This window comes from Coffea arabica, chromosome 7c (genome assembly GCF_036785885.1).
Source record: "Coffea arabica cultivar ET-39 chromosome 7c, Coffea Arabica ET-39 HiFi, whole genome shotgun sequence".
NCBI lineage: Eukaryota > Viridiplantae > Streptophyta > Magnoliopsida > Gentianales > Rubiaceae > Coffea > Coffea arabica.
Window position 1 is genome coordinate 18,745,153 of NC_092322.1, and position 14,220 is coordinate 18,759,372.

At 39.0% G+C, this 14,220-nt stretch overlaps 1 protein-coding gene across 1 annotated transcript; it reads left to right on the plus strand.

Annotated features, from left to right (window-relative positions):
* Window positions 1-3,449: 3,449 nt before the first annotated feature.
* On the plus strand, window positions 3,450-4,028 carry LOC140010577 (probable inactive receptor kinase At5g16590). The gene is made up of 2 exons (XM_072057872.1): window positions 3,450-3,774; window positions 3,865-4,028. The coding sequence occupies exons 1-2, from the start codon at window positions 3,450-3,452 to the stop codon at window positions 4,026-4,028; spliced, it is 489 nt and encodes a 162-aa protein (XP_071913973.1).
* Window positions 4,029-14,220: the final 10,192 nt, after the last annotated feature.

Genomic DNA, 14,220 nt, shown 5'->3' on the forward strand with positions numbered 1-14,220 from the left:
CAATGTAATTCCCAAGAAGACGGGCCATAGCGAGGTCAGAAAGAGTGATATATACTTCTTAGACTATATGTTCCATAACCGGGACACCTCTTATGCTCAAATTTCGTTGCAAATAACATCATCAGCTATATACGGTCAACGGTGAGACGTCAGACTACTTCTTTCAAGCTGGCATTCCCTTGACTACTCACATTGGTGTTTGAACGGATGGAGGTTAATCTAGCTGGAGCTGAGCGACAAGTTGTCCGACCCCGTACCGAATTATCTTTTACCTTGCTACGGAACATGGGCATCGACGTGGCTGCTTTCCTTCCACTTATGGAGCGGCGTTCTAAAGCAAGGCACGGTTGAGATGATGCTGGTCCATCCACCTCTGCACCTCCACCACCTCCCCCGGTGCATCATCGTCAACCCAACTGGCCACGACTTTTCAATACCTTGGAAGATATTTAGTTTGACTTGTAGAGGATGGACACTCGCTTGGCACGTATAGAGAATCATTTAGGCATTCCTCCACCTTTATCTCATGGTGGTAGTGCAAATGAAGATGGTGATTGAAGCTGCTCCAGTGGAATCACTATCTTATTTGTGCATGGATTTGCTTGTATTTTGTTTTTAATCTATGGAATGTTCGATGCTTTTTAGAGCCACAGTTTACTTTTTCTGTTTTTTAATTTACTAAAGACCTATGCTTTGGCGGTGGTTTGTGATTTTTGGCTGATCTGGATCTCGGCATTGCACTACGAAATGTTTGGTACTTTTAGTTGTTTTATATTTAATATTTGGAGAAGTTGTTGGAAATATTGCTTAGATTAAATGTTGTCTATTTTGGGTTTGCTGGCAGGGAGTTTAGTCCACTTTTAAGGGTAGACTCTGTTAAAATTTTTTCAAAAAATAATTAAATCTATATATATATTTATTAAGCATAATAAATTACAATAAACAAAAAAAATTTTTGTCAAATATCTCAGTCGGTGAAATAAATATATGTGGTTTGCTCTCATCTTTTTTCGATTAATTTGGAAATGATTATTATGTTGGATCTTTATTTTATGCATTTATAGCAAAGTATATCTTGTAATCTATAAGATAAATAATCACGTAATAATCATTTCATAAAGGGTTAAATGCAAAAAACCCCTACAAACTATATACTCAATTGCAGTTTATCCCCTAAACTATAATAATAGGCATTTTGCCCCGTTGAATGATATGTTTGGACAAATTTACCCCTTTTAATTTAAGCATTGTTATTTTTCCTTTTAAATTCTTCCTTTTTTTCTTTAAACATTGTTTAAATAAGTAGACTAGATTAGTCAAAATTTGTTTATTTCTTAATTTCGTATGTCAATATTTTATAAAAAAAAATCTATGGAATACAAGATTTTTTTTCCAAATGTTGAATTCAATGTCATTTAAGAAATTGAACTTTTCCAATATATAATAACAAAATAGGGAAATTGATTAATCAATTATTAGTAGTATCGATAACAAAAAAATAAACTACTATTGTTGTTTATTCTTATTTTTATTTCACTACAAATAACAATTGTTAACTTTTCTTTTTTATGTGGTATATAATATGTTACTTTTATTATAAGTAGTTGAGTAACTACGAACTCTTAATCAGGTGTTTTCTTTTTTGTTGAGTAACTACGAACTCTTAATAATATGTTTTCTTTTTTATGTGGTATATAATATGTTTTCTTTTTTATTATAGGTGTTTTCGTAATCAGGTGTTTTCAGAACTCTTAATATGTTGAGTAACTTTTCTTTTTTTTTTTCATTACAAAATTTTTTAATAATAAAATTAGGTGTTTGTGGCCGTATAATTATCAAATCTTTTAATCTATAAGAAATATAACTTTTTTGTTATTTATATACAAAGAATTACTAGTACATAAAATTTTAAACTGAGAGCTCACATTTGCTAACTTCTAACTTGTGTGAGTTTTCAAATAAAAAGGATTTATTCCTCTGTGATAAATGTCAATGAAAAAACAAAAATTATTGTGTGCTCCTAATTAAAAAAAAAAGCAAATTTTGAATATAATTTTCTAGGAATTCGCATTTATCGGAGCTAATTTACAGTAAAGCCAAAAGCCTACTAGTTCGGTTAAGATTTATTGCCCCAAATTATTATCAAATATTGATGGCAATATTATGGGATCTTTTTTTTTCTAGTTGTGATGAATTTAGAGCCTTAAGTAGTAAAATTTGTAGAAATTTGCATTGCAAATTGTAAATCATTTTATAATTTGCAGTGAAATCATAAAGCAAGGGAAAATGGCATTACAACTGAAGCAAAAAGAAAAATTTTTTAGGCAAAATCTAGATTCCTGTTGTTGGAAAGAACCTTCATATGGTAAATAGTGAATTTTGGCTCCAGGCATTGCACTCGCATGATGAAGCACGCACGGCTTGTAACTTATGATTATTGTTTGAGCAACCTTTTTATGTAAAATTGCAGCTTGCTCAAGCTCACTGGACAAGGAACCTTCTTTGGTCATTGTTGCCTGGGCGGTTACTTGTGAAATGCAAGGTATATATAACCTCGCATTTGTGAAATGCGAGCTCATATACCTCGCATTTCACAAATGCGAGGTCTGCTTGTAATTTTTTTTTTTTTTTGAATTTCGGTGGTGGAAAAATTCAGGGAGACTTCGCATTCAGCAAATGCGAGCTCAAAGAGCTCGCATTTGCTGAATGCGAAGACCCCAAGGACAGAAAACCATACACAAAATACTCCCTTTGTAGAATTTTTTTAAAAATCATCATAATTTTAGAAATTTCTCTGATACTTGTCTCTTAAATGAGAAAATTCTTAAATTGTGATGAAAAAAAAAAGTTATTCTACAAAGGGGGTAATTTTTGAAGTTGATTCCGGACTTGTGATCTTCGCATTTGTGAAATGCGAGTTCAGATACCTCGCATTTCACAAATGCGAGGTAAGTGTTTCCAGAAAAAAAGAAAAATAAGATCGCATTCTCCAAATGCGAGCTTATTAAGGTCACATTCTCCAAATTCGAGCTTAATAAGCTCGCATTAGGAGAATGCGAGATTATGTATTAGGGAGAATTTTTATAAGCTAGTCAGATGCAGCCAGTAATGTGCAGTAGTTCTTCTTAGTTCTTACATAGTCTCAAACATACAAGTTAATCACGTGCCATCACAACTGAAGTTCTTCTTAATCTTGTTGTGTACATCCTTCCTGTTTTTCTGTATGGCCCTTGACGTCCAAAGCAGTCCAGGGAGATGGTCAGTTGTTCAGAGACGTAAAAACCTCATTCAATTTTATTTTCTGTTCAAATTGCAGTATTATCATAGTTGCAGTTGCAGTATCATCATTGTTGCAAAGTATCCTTGTATCTAGATTCATGTTCTTGGAAATAATCTTAAGATGGTAAATAGTGAAGAAAATAGGCTCCAGTTTCATCACTCGCTTGGACATGGCTGCAGAAAATAGAGGGTCAGACATAGCAGCCTTGACTTGGGTGATTAGGTGTAGAATTGCATATGGCACTGCCAGTGGTATAGAGTATGTTCATTCCCTCGGATCGAGCAGTAGCCATGGAAACATCAAGTCATCCAACATCTTCCTCAAGCAGTACTATGATGCCTGCGTTTCTGAGTATTGCATAACAAGATTGGTTTCCCCCATTCCGACTTCAGACCTGATTGGTTACAAAGCACCTGAGGTGGTTGATTCCCGCAAGGTCTCCCAGAAGGCTGATGTCTATAGTTTTGGTGTCTTACTTTTGGAATTATTAACTGGTAAACAACCTAGAAACGCCCTTCAGGAAGAAGAAATCGTCCTCCCTAGATGGGTGAAATAAGTGGCTAAGGAAAGGTGGACTATTGAAGTCTTTGATCCTGAGCTTCTCAGGCATCAGAACTTCGAAGAGCAAATGGTTCAGCTGTTAAATCTTGCAATTTCTTGCACTTCTCAGCATCCTGATAGGCGAATATCCATGCATGAAATTACTGTGCAGATCAAAAATATTTCTGGAGCTCCAGTTTCAGACTGAATTTATCATTAAGAATGTGGGATAGCCATCTTTTTCAGATTTTTTTTTTCAATATTGCAGTGTGAAGGAGTCATGAGGCTCATCTTGATTTAGAAGTTACCATCTGCAATTAGCTTTTCTAGGTTTATTAATTTCTTTCTCCTATTCTTTAGGCAAATTCTTCATTGCCAGAGCATTCTTGAACCATCAGACCTCTTTGAAGATAAATCTAAGGCCTATTCCTCTTCACTATTCTCCATTCTATGGATTTTCTTGTCACTAGTTAGGGAACTTAATCTTGTTGTGTACATCCTTCCTGTTTTTCTGTATGGCCCTTGACGTCCAAAGCAGTCCAGGGAGATGGTCAGTTGTTCAGATGTGAGAACCCGTAACTTTTCCATTTGTTAGGTTTTATAATTTTTCTAGGCTTTCTTATATTCAATGGCTTGTTTTCTACACTTTCTGCATCCGGAAAATTTTCTAGATTATTTTTACGAGTAAATATAGTTTTTAGATGATTTTTCTAGTATCGAATAGATTTTGAGAAATTAAGAACGTATATCGGACGTGGGACCCACTAGTGCGAAAAGTTCGGAAAAATTCGGCCAATTAGGTTAAATTCCGGATACTGTGTAAAATTTATCGGGTGTTAAGAGATAAGTAGAGTGTGTGAAATGATTGATGTGAGAGAGAAAAAGAAGTGATAAGATTGCATTAATGGAGTGACAAGTGTCACACAACCATTGGTTGGACTTTGTTGGTAACTATTCACACTTTTGACTTTTGACCAAATTGAGTAAATATCTTGGAAAAATTGCTCAAAAATCACCATTTCTTCTCCTCATATGGCCGGCCCTCTCTCTCCAAAAGGAAGCAAGAAACTCTTCAAGTTTTAGCTCCAATCTTGCTCAAGGTGAACCATCCAACCATTTGATCTTGCAATTACTCCATAAAATCCCTTTAGTTAGTGATAGTGAGTGATTTGGTGAAGCTTTCTTGGAGAGCTAAGGTGTCCTACTACTTCCTCTCTCTTGTTTTCTTGGTAAGTGATGCTCAAACTTCCTCCTACACCTAATGATGCTTAAGTTATGCTTAGTAGTGATTAAAGTGCTGAAATTTCTGGTTTTTGTCTTGGTTTGAAGTGATTTGGTGAAGTTTTTCTATTTTTGAGGAATTTTCTGGTTTAATATGAATGTGATGTTGTGGTCATCTATGATGGTTGATAATGAGGGGGAATGACTCTAGTAGATGTGAATTAGTGATAATTACAACCAATTTTGGGTTTGGAATGAATTGTGAAAATATAGGGTTTCAAAACCCCTAATTCTGTCCGGTTTTGGATCATAGGGTTAGAGGCCGAATTGGACTTTGCTCAAAACATGAACGTTGTAGGTATTGATGAGTTTGAAGTACCTGCAAAATTTCAGGTCATTTGGAGTAGTGTAGAGTGAGATATGTCGTTTTTACTATTGCTGATCTGGGTTGATCAGAATGCGAAAACTGCACTTGTAATCGGCCATTTTGACTGGAATTGGTTTGGATTTTGTTGTTCATGTCTTCTGATGAAATGTAGCTGGATGTCTTAGCTAACATATGCCTTTGGAATTTCGGCATTTGGACCTGTATAGACTGAGTTGTGTTCATTACAGAATTGTGTGATTTGTAAACCTGCAATTACGGTTCAGGTTGTGGTATTCTGCATTTTTGACCTAGTTGTGCTAGGATTTGGACTGAGTGGCCTTCTACATTGCTGTAGCCCTGGTTCTTAGCTTCGAAATGGTGGGTCTTACACCCTCATCCGATAAGCGTAGCGCATTTTGTGTCATTACCGCAAAAGTATGACGAAAACTATTTTTTTGTTAAGGTCTAAGCTAATGCCATTTCTTAATTTCTGGTTTGCTATGATGCTTATTTATGCATATGAAACCCTATTAGGGTTAAAATTGGTATGGCTTTATGACTCGTTATCGAGTCTCCATGTACTTGTTTGCATGTTTAGGGCTTACTCTTATTCCGGTCATTTCCTAGCTAACTTTTGTACTTGTACTGCTTTGAGCCTAGTGAACGGCTTTTGGGAAATGAAATGACTTTTGTGTGAAATGTTGGGACTGATTTGAGGATAATGAAGCCTTAATGGCTGGAAAAGTAAGAATTTTAGGGGAGGTACTGCCCGATTTTTCTAGGCCGTTTGGTTCCTTTAAGTTGGATTCGCCTTTTGGTGGAAATGAAAGGCTTTTGGGTTGTTTGCGCCTAAGTCTTCATGTTACCTTTTTGTTTCCAAGAAAATCATGTTTTCCACCCTGGCATTAGTAATTATTTGGCGAGGCATACGACTGGTAGTCGAGCCTCATGTGCATTGTGTTTACTCGATTATGGATGTGAAACCTTCAATTGGTTTACTTTGATTATTTTAGGGTTTCTTGGCGATTAAGGCCAATCTGAAGTGAAAACTTTTGAAGTTGAGTCGGTGAGTGTACCACTCCCCTCCATTGCTGTTTAACTTGATTTCTGCTCTGCCATCTGTTTAATTTGTTTGAGACGAGGGTGTACTTTATCACACTCGTTCTCTTGTCTGTTCATATGCCAATTTTGAGTGCCTATCTGAATCTGCCGTCTGAATCTGCTATCTGAATCTGCTATTCTGTATCTGTATCTGAATCTGTTATCTGTATCTGCATCTGTTCGGATTTCTATGACCTATGAGCTCAATCCTGTGGCTAAGTTATTCGAGTCGGGCCGGCAAGGGCCTGGACGATTAGATAACGAACCACAGTAGTCTGTTCGGGGATTTTGGGTATTGAGACCCTTGATTCCGGTATACTCGAGTATTACCATTTCTGTTCAGTTACGGTGAGCGGGCCCGGTAAAGGGGTGTTTGGTGGATGGAATTCGGTGTAAAGAGGGGTCTACGGACGCGTTGGTTCTATATACGTTGACGGAGAGTCAACCGGTTTGGATCAAGTACTGCGCTGGGAAATTTGGCTCCTGAGAGCCACCCGTATCCTTCTGATTTGAATCCTTGGTTCTATTGCTTTACCTCTGACATGTGTACCTGATTTGTTAAATGTGAAATGCCATGATTTTAATGCTATCTGTTTGGTACCTCATTGAGCGCAAGCTCACCCCTTTCTGTCCCTTTTGTTTTCCTTACAGGAAAATAAACACTTTTGGTCTGGATTTGACAAATGGCTGCCAAATTGAGCTAGTGGAACATATCTTTTGTATAGCTCATGTATTAAAACCCTAAGTGTACTTTTGGGGCGTTTTCTCTTTTGATTTGGCAAACCGTGTATATGTATCAACTTTTGAAAACTTTTGTATGTCATTCTGATTTGTAATCGCTAAAGTTCAGATGTGAAAGTTTGTTAGCTTTTCGGTTGGGTTCTGACGGGTCGGTTGCTATTCATGGCCGACTCTGGATTTCATTTCTTTATTTTGGGTCATTTTACCATTTTGACTTGTTTACGCTCGTTTGTAAGTCCGGAATGAAGCAGATAGCTCTAATCTGATCCGTAGTCCTGGCGAGAGCTGGGCAGGCAGTCCGCTAACCCCTTTGGTTCGCCTTAGGGGAAAAGTGGGGCTGTCACAAGTGGTATCAGAGCCACTTCGCGTGGTCTCTGCGCGGAGTGAGACTGGGCCAAGTGGTGTTGTGGTCCTAATTTCATGAATATGTCTAAGTGCTCGTTTGAGCGTAAGTTATGAACCGGGCATGTGATAAGTGTACGAATCATTATCATGGGACTCGAGGAAGCTAGGTATGTATGTCGGGTAGGAATCCTTAATAAAGATGGTTTACTCTTGGGACCGGCCGGCTCGAGTTGTGAATTATCTTAGATGGGATTCTTGCGCCCGGATACGAAAGATATGAGGACCTAGGTTAGAAAGGATTTGGTGAACTAGAAAGGCCATTCCTTGGTGGATCGTCTATGTTTGTACTTGACTTAACTGGCTGTATATATGTGTGTGGCTTAATTTTGACCGACTTGTATATATATGATTTGATCTTGTTTGGAATGTATAAATGTGTGTTATCATAAAAGTTTTGAGTGTTACTTACATGCATCGTGCTTATTTTGGTTTAGTATTATTGCCTAGACCAAGTAAAACTCATGGAAGGTACACGGAGTGGTCGGGGACGTGGGCGCGGAACTAGACAACCCACACCGGTTAGGGGTACGGGGGAAACCTCTACTGGACCCAATCTGGAACCGCAAGTAAACCCTAATGTGCAAATAGCTGCTGCTATGCAGCAAATGACAGACTTGCTAGCACAAGTGGTGCAGCAACAGGGCCAAAACCCAAACCCTAACCCTGGAAACCCTGGTAACCATATCGAGAGCGAAGACACAGCTCTCGAACGATTCCAAAAGTTCGCTCCGCCAAAGTTTGTTGGGGGACCTGACCCAGACGTTGCCGAAAGATGGCTTGAAAAGATGGTGGATATATTTGCAGCCCTACACTACTCTGACGAACGGCAGGTGACTTTTGCCGTGTTCCAGCTTGAGGGGGCAACCCGTTCCTGGTGGAACGTAATTCGGCAGAAGTGGGAACGAGAACAGACACCTAGGACTTGGGTGAACTTTATCAGAGAGTTCAATGCGAAGTTTTTTCCTCCTCTAGTTCAGGAGAGGAAGGAAGACGAGTTCATTCGACTCCGCCAAGGAGCTCAAACTGTGGCGGAGTATGAGAGTCAATTCACCCGCCTATCCAAATTTGCGCCCGAACTCATCATGACCGAGCAGCGGCGAATAAGGCGTTTTGTCCAGGGTTTGAACGTAGAAATTCAAAAAGATCTGGCGGTAGCCCAACTTAATGCCTTTAGTGATGCGGTGGAAAAAGCTCAGCGCGTTGAAACTGCAGGGTTACAAGTTAGAAACTTCCAAGCAAGAAAAAGGGGTTTTCCGGGGAGCAGCTCAGAACAAGCGGATAATAGTACAATCTCTAAAGTTCGCAAGGGAAACGGGAAAATACGGCAACCAGGGGTGTCGCGTGATGTCCCTCAAGGAGGACTGGTCTCTGCTACTCGTGGTCCCTGTGGATATTGCGGAGGGCCTAGTCATACGGAAACAAATTGCTGGAAGAAAGAAGGAAAATGCTTGCGCTGTGGAAGCGCTGAACATCGGATTGCTAACTGTCCAGCTCGCCTGCGCGAGCGGAGAGGGACTCTGCCACCAACCAAGCCCAATTCTCAGCAACCCGCCAAGAGCAACCCTGGACAGACGAAAGGAGAAGGGACGGGATCGAAGGCACCAGCTCGAGTATATTCTTTAGAGCAGCATCAGGTCCCTGACTCGTCTGAGGATGGAGAAGGTATGGTCCGTTGGGTACTTTAGATTTGATAGATTCCGTTGATAAGAAAATTTCGAGGGCGAAATTTCTTTAAGGGGGAGAGAGTGTGAGAACCCGTAACTTTTCCATTTGTTAGGTTTTATAATTTTTCTAGGCTTTCTTATACTCAATGGCTTGTTTTCTACACTTTCTGCATCCGAAAAATTTTCTAGATTATTTTTACGAGTAAATATAGTTTTTAGATGATTTTTCTAGTATCGAATAGATTTTGAGAAATTAAGAACGTATATCGGACGTGGGACCCACTAGTGCGAAAAGTTCGAAAAAATTCGGCCAATTAGGTTAAATTTCGGATACTGTGTAAAATTTATCGGGTGTTAAGAGATAAGTAGAGTGTGTGAAATGATTGATGTGAGAGAGAAAAAGAAGTGATAAGATTGCATTAATGGAGTGACAAGTGTCACACAACCATTGGTTGGACTTTGTTGGCAACTATTCACACTTTTGACTTTTGACCAAATTGAGTAAATATCTTGAAAAAATTGCTCAAAAATCACCATTTCTTCTCCTCATATGGCCGGCCCTCTCTCTCCAAAAGGAAGCAAGAAACTCTTCAAGTTTTAGCTCCAATCTTGCTCAAGGTGAACCATCCAACCATTTGATCTTGCAATTACTCCATAAAATCCCTTTAGTTAGTGATAGTGAGTGATTTGGTGAAGTTTTCTTGGAGAGCTAAGGTGTCCTACTACTTCCTCTCTCTTGTTTTCTTGGTAAGTGATGCTCAAACTTCCTCCTACACCTAATGATGCTTAAGTTATGCTTAGTAGTGATTAAAGTGCTGAAATTTCTGGTTTTTATCTTGGTTTGAAGTGATTTGGTGAAGTTTTTCTATTTTTGAGGAATTTTCTGGTTTAATATGAATGTGATGTTGTGGTCATCTATGATGGTTGATAATGAGGGGGAATGACTCTAGTAGATGTGAATTAGTGATAATTACAACCAATTTTGGGTTTGGAATGAATTGTGAAAATATAGGGTTTCAAAACCCCTAATTCTGTCCGGTTTTGGATCATAGGGTTAGAGGCCGAATTGGACTTTACTCAAAACATGAACGTTGTAGGTATTGATGAGTTTGAAGTACCTGCAAAATTTCAGGTCATTTGGAGTAGTGTAGAGTGAGATATGTCGTTTTTACTATTGCTGATCTGGGTTGATCAGAATGCGAAAACTGCACTTGTAATCGGCCATTTTGACTGGAATTGGTTTGGATTTTGTTGTTCGTGTCTTCTGATGAAATGTAGCTGGATGTCTTAGCTAACATATGCCTTTAGAATTTCGGCATTTGGACCTGTATAGACTGAGTTGTGTTCATTACAGCATTGTGTGATTTGTAAACCTGCAATTACGGTTCAGGTTGTGGTATTCTGCATTTTTGACCTAGTTGTGCTAGGATTTGGACTGAGTGGCCTTCTACATTGCTGTAGCCCTGGTTCTTAGCTTCGAAATGGTGGGTCTTACACCCTCATCCGATAAGCGTAGCGCATTTTGTGTCATTACCGCAAAAGTATGACGAAAACTATTTTTTTGTTAAGGCCTAAGCTAATGCCATTTCTTAATTTCTGGTTTGCTATGATGCTTATTTATGCATATGAAACCCTATTAGGGTTAAAATTGGTATGGCTTTATGACTCGTTATCGAGTCTCCATGTACTTGTTTGCATGTTTAGGGCTTACTCTTATTCCGGTCATTTCCTAGCTAACTTTTGTACTTGTACTGCTTTGAGCCTAGTGAACGGCTTTTGGGAAATGAAATGACTTTTGTGTGAAATGTTGGGACTGATTTGAGGATAATGAAGCCTTAATGGCTGGAAAAGTAAGAATTTTAGGGGAGGTGCTGCCCGATTTTTCTAGGCCGTTTGGTTCCTTTAAGTTGGATTCGCCTTTTGGTGGAAATGAAAGGCTTTTGGGTTGTTTGCGCCTAAGTCTTCATGTTACCTTTTTGTTTCCAAGAAAATCATGTTTTCCACCCTGGCATTAGTAATTATTTGGCGAGGCATACGACTGGTAGTCGAGCCTCATGTGCATTGTGTTTACTCGATTATGGATGTGAAACCTTCAATTGGTTTACTTTGATTATTTTAGGGTTTCTTGGCGATTAAGGCCAATCTGAAGTGAAAACTTTTGAAGTTGAGCCGGTGAGTGTACCACTCCCCTCCATTGCTGTTTAACTTGATTTCTGCTCTGCCATCTGTTTAATTTGTTTGAGACGAGGGTGTACTTTATCACACTCGTTCTCTTGTCTGTTCATATGCCAATTTTGAGTGCCTATCTGAATCTGCCGTCTGAATCTGCTATCTGAATCTGCTATTCTGTATCTGTATCTGAATCTGTTATCTGTATCTGCATCTGTTCGGATTTCTATGACCTATGAGCTCAATCCTGTGGCTAAGTTATTCGAGTCGGGCCGGCAAGGGTGTGGACGATTAGATAACGAACCACAGTAGTCTGTTCGGGGATTTTGGGTATTGAGACCCTTGATTCCGGTATACTCGAGTATTACCATTTCTGTTCAGTTACGGTGAGCGGGCCCGGTAAAGGGGTGTTTGGTGGATGGAATTCGGTGTAAAGAGGGGTCTACGGACGCGTTGGTTCTATATACGTTGACGGAGAGTCAACCGGTTTGGATCAAATACTGCGCTGGGAAATTTGGCTCCTGAGAGCCACCCGTATCCTTCTGATTTGAATCCTTGGTTCTATTGCTTTACCTCTTACATGTGTACCTGATTTGTTAAATGTGAAATGCCATGATTTTAATGCTATCTGTTTGGTACCTCATTGAGCGCAAGCTCACCCCTTTCTGTCCCTTTTGTTTTCCTTACAGGAAAATAAACACTTTGGTCTGGATTTGACAAATGGCTGCCAAATTGAGCTAGTGGAACATATCTTTTGTATAGCTCATGTATTAAAACCCTAAGTGTACTTTTGGGGCGTTTTCTCTTTTGATTTGGCAAACCGTGTATATGTATCAACTTTTGAAAACTTTTGTATGTCATTCTGATTTGTAATCGCTAAAGTTCAGATGTGAAAGTTTGTTAGCTTTTCGGTTGGGTTCTGACGGGTCGGTTGCTATTCATGGCCGACTCCGGATTTCATTTCTTTATTTTGGGTCATTTTACCATTTTGACTTGTTTACGCTCGTTTGTAAGTCCGGAATGAAGCAGATAGCTCTAATCTGATCCGTAGTCCTGGCGAGAGTTGGGCAGGCAGTCCGCTAACCCCTTTGGTTCGCCTTAGGGGAAAAGTGGGGCTGTCACATCAGAGACGTAAAAACCTCATTCAATTTTATTTTCTGTTCAAATTGCAGTATTATCATAGTTGCAGTTGCAGTATCATCATTGTTGCAAAGTATCCTTGTATCTAGATTCATGTTCTTGGAAATAATCTTAAAATGGTAAATAGTGAAGAAAATAGGCTCCAGTTTCATCACTCGCTTGGACATGGCTTCTACGGACCTTACCTCGCATTTTCACGGACCTCGCATTTTCAAAATGCGAGGTCAAGTACCTCGCATTTAACAAATGCGAGGTCAAGTACCTCTTTTTCTTTTTTTTTTTTTGTATTTCGGTTATTGGAAAATTTAGGGAGAGTTCGCATTTGGTAAATGCGAGCTCAAGGAACTCGCATTTCACAAATGCGAACACCCCTTTTACAGAATCCCATACACAAAATGCCCCCTTTGTAGAATTTTTTTAAAATTCATCATAATATTAGAAATTTCTCTCTCTTAAATCCTATCACGCAAGAGAAAATTCAACTTCCAACTTTAAAAGCCAGTTACTTGAGATGTTTTCTGTCCAAGCCACCATCTAACCCTGATTGCCTTGTCATGTTTATCAGAAATCCTCATCCTTTGCTGATTTGCAAGCTAGGAGATGATAATTTTTTCGAGTACAATGCAGATTCTCAGGGTGATCAGATTGTGGCTGCAACAGGTTTCAATGGGAATTTCTATGGCATGACGCTTAGTCGAACGATTGTGACAGCTCGTCTTGTCGATGGAACGTTCGAAGTTCAGAAATTAATCGACAACGATGGATGCCCCTTTCAAGTCGTTTCAAGTTTAAGGCCAGGAGCTGGCTTTGTGCGATACTACCTGGTAGAGTCAGCTGGTGAACTTTTGTACGTCAACGAATATCTGTCTGCATTTTTTGCAACCTATTTTGAAGTCGTCCGAATTGATACATCTGGAATGAAGTACGAGAAATTGACCAACTTGGGAGAACGGACACTTTTCCTAAGTCATTCAAATGGTATTTCTTGCTCCTGGAGGGAATCAAGAATCAGGGAAAATTGCATATATTTTGTTGAGCGATATGATAGAAATATGCATGTGTATGACTTGGAGGAAACAAGCAAAACAATGCTGCTACCACGTCCAATTCTTGGATCTTGTTCAGAGAAATGTTGGGGAGTTTTGCCGTGAACAGTTTAGATGATGGATTTACAATATAAAGTTCTTATCATTCACCCTCTGCATTTCATATAGTGAAAAGATAATTCAGTGATTATTATTGTAATTTGAAAGTCCAATCTCCCTTTCACAATTAAACTTTGCTCTAAATCTTTCAAATAGCACTTTTGTTTCCTGGACAAAATCAAGAATTTAGAAAACCATTTGTGCAAAAGGATAGGTTTTTTTTTTTTGTTGGAGCTTTTCAATGAATATACAAATTCAATGCATGAACTAATTCTTGGGTGGTTTAACTGGGGGTTTTTGTGAAGAATTAATGGCATCAACATCGAACGTTAGCTGCTTGATTTGCTAAAACCTTCACCTGGACCTACTGGCGTTTGGCTGCAATACCCTGTCCTAATAAGCACAGATTGCAGAGTCAACTTGGGCCTTTGCCCATATATTTGTATG

Bases quoted from the DNA above. Each gene is read 5' to 3' on its own strand.
- LOC140010577 (XM_072057872.1), top strand. From the start codon at position 3,450: ATGGCTGCAGAAAATAGAGGGTCAGACATAGCAGCCTTGACTTGGGTG. The intron at 3,775-3,864 runs GTAAACAACCTA...GGACTATTGAAG, and splicing joins ACTTTTGGAATTATTAACTG to TCTTTGATCCTGAGCTTCTC.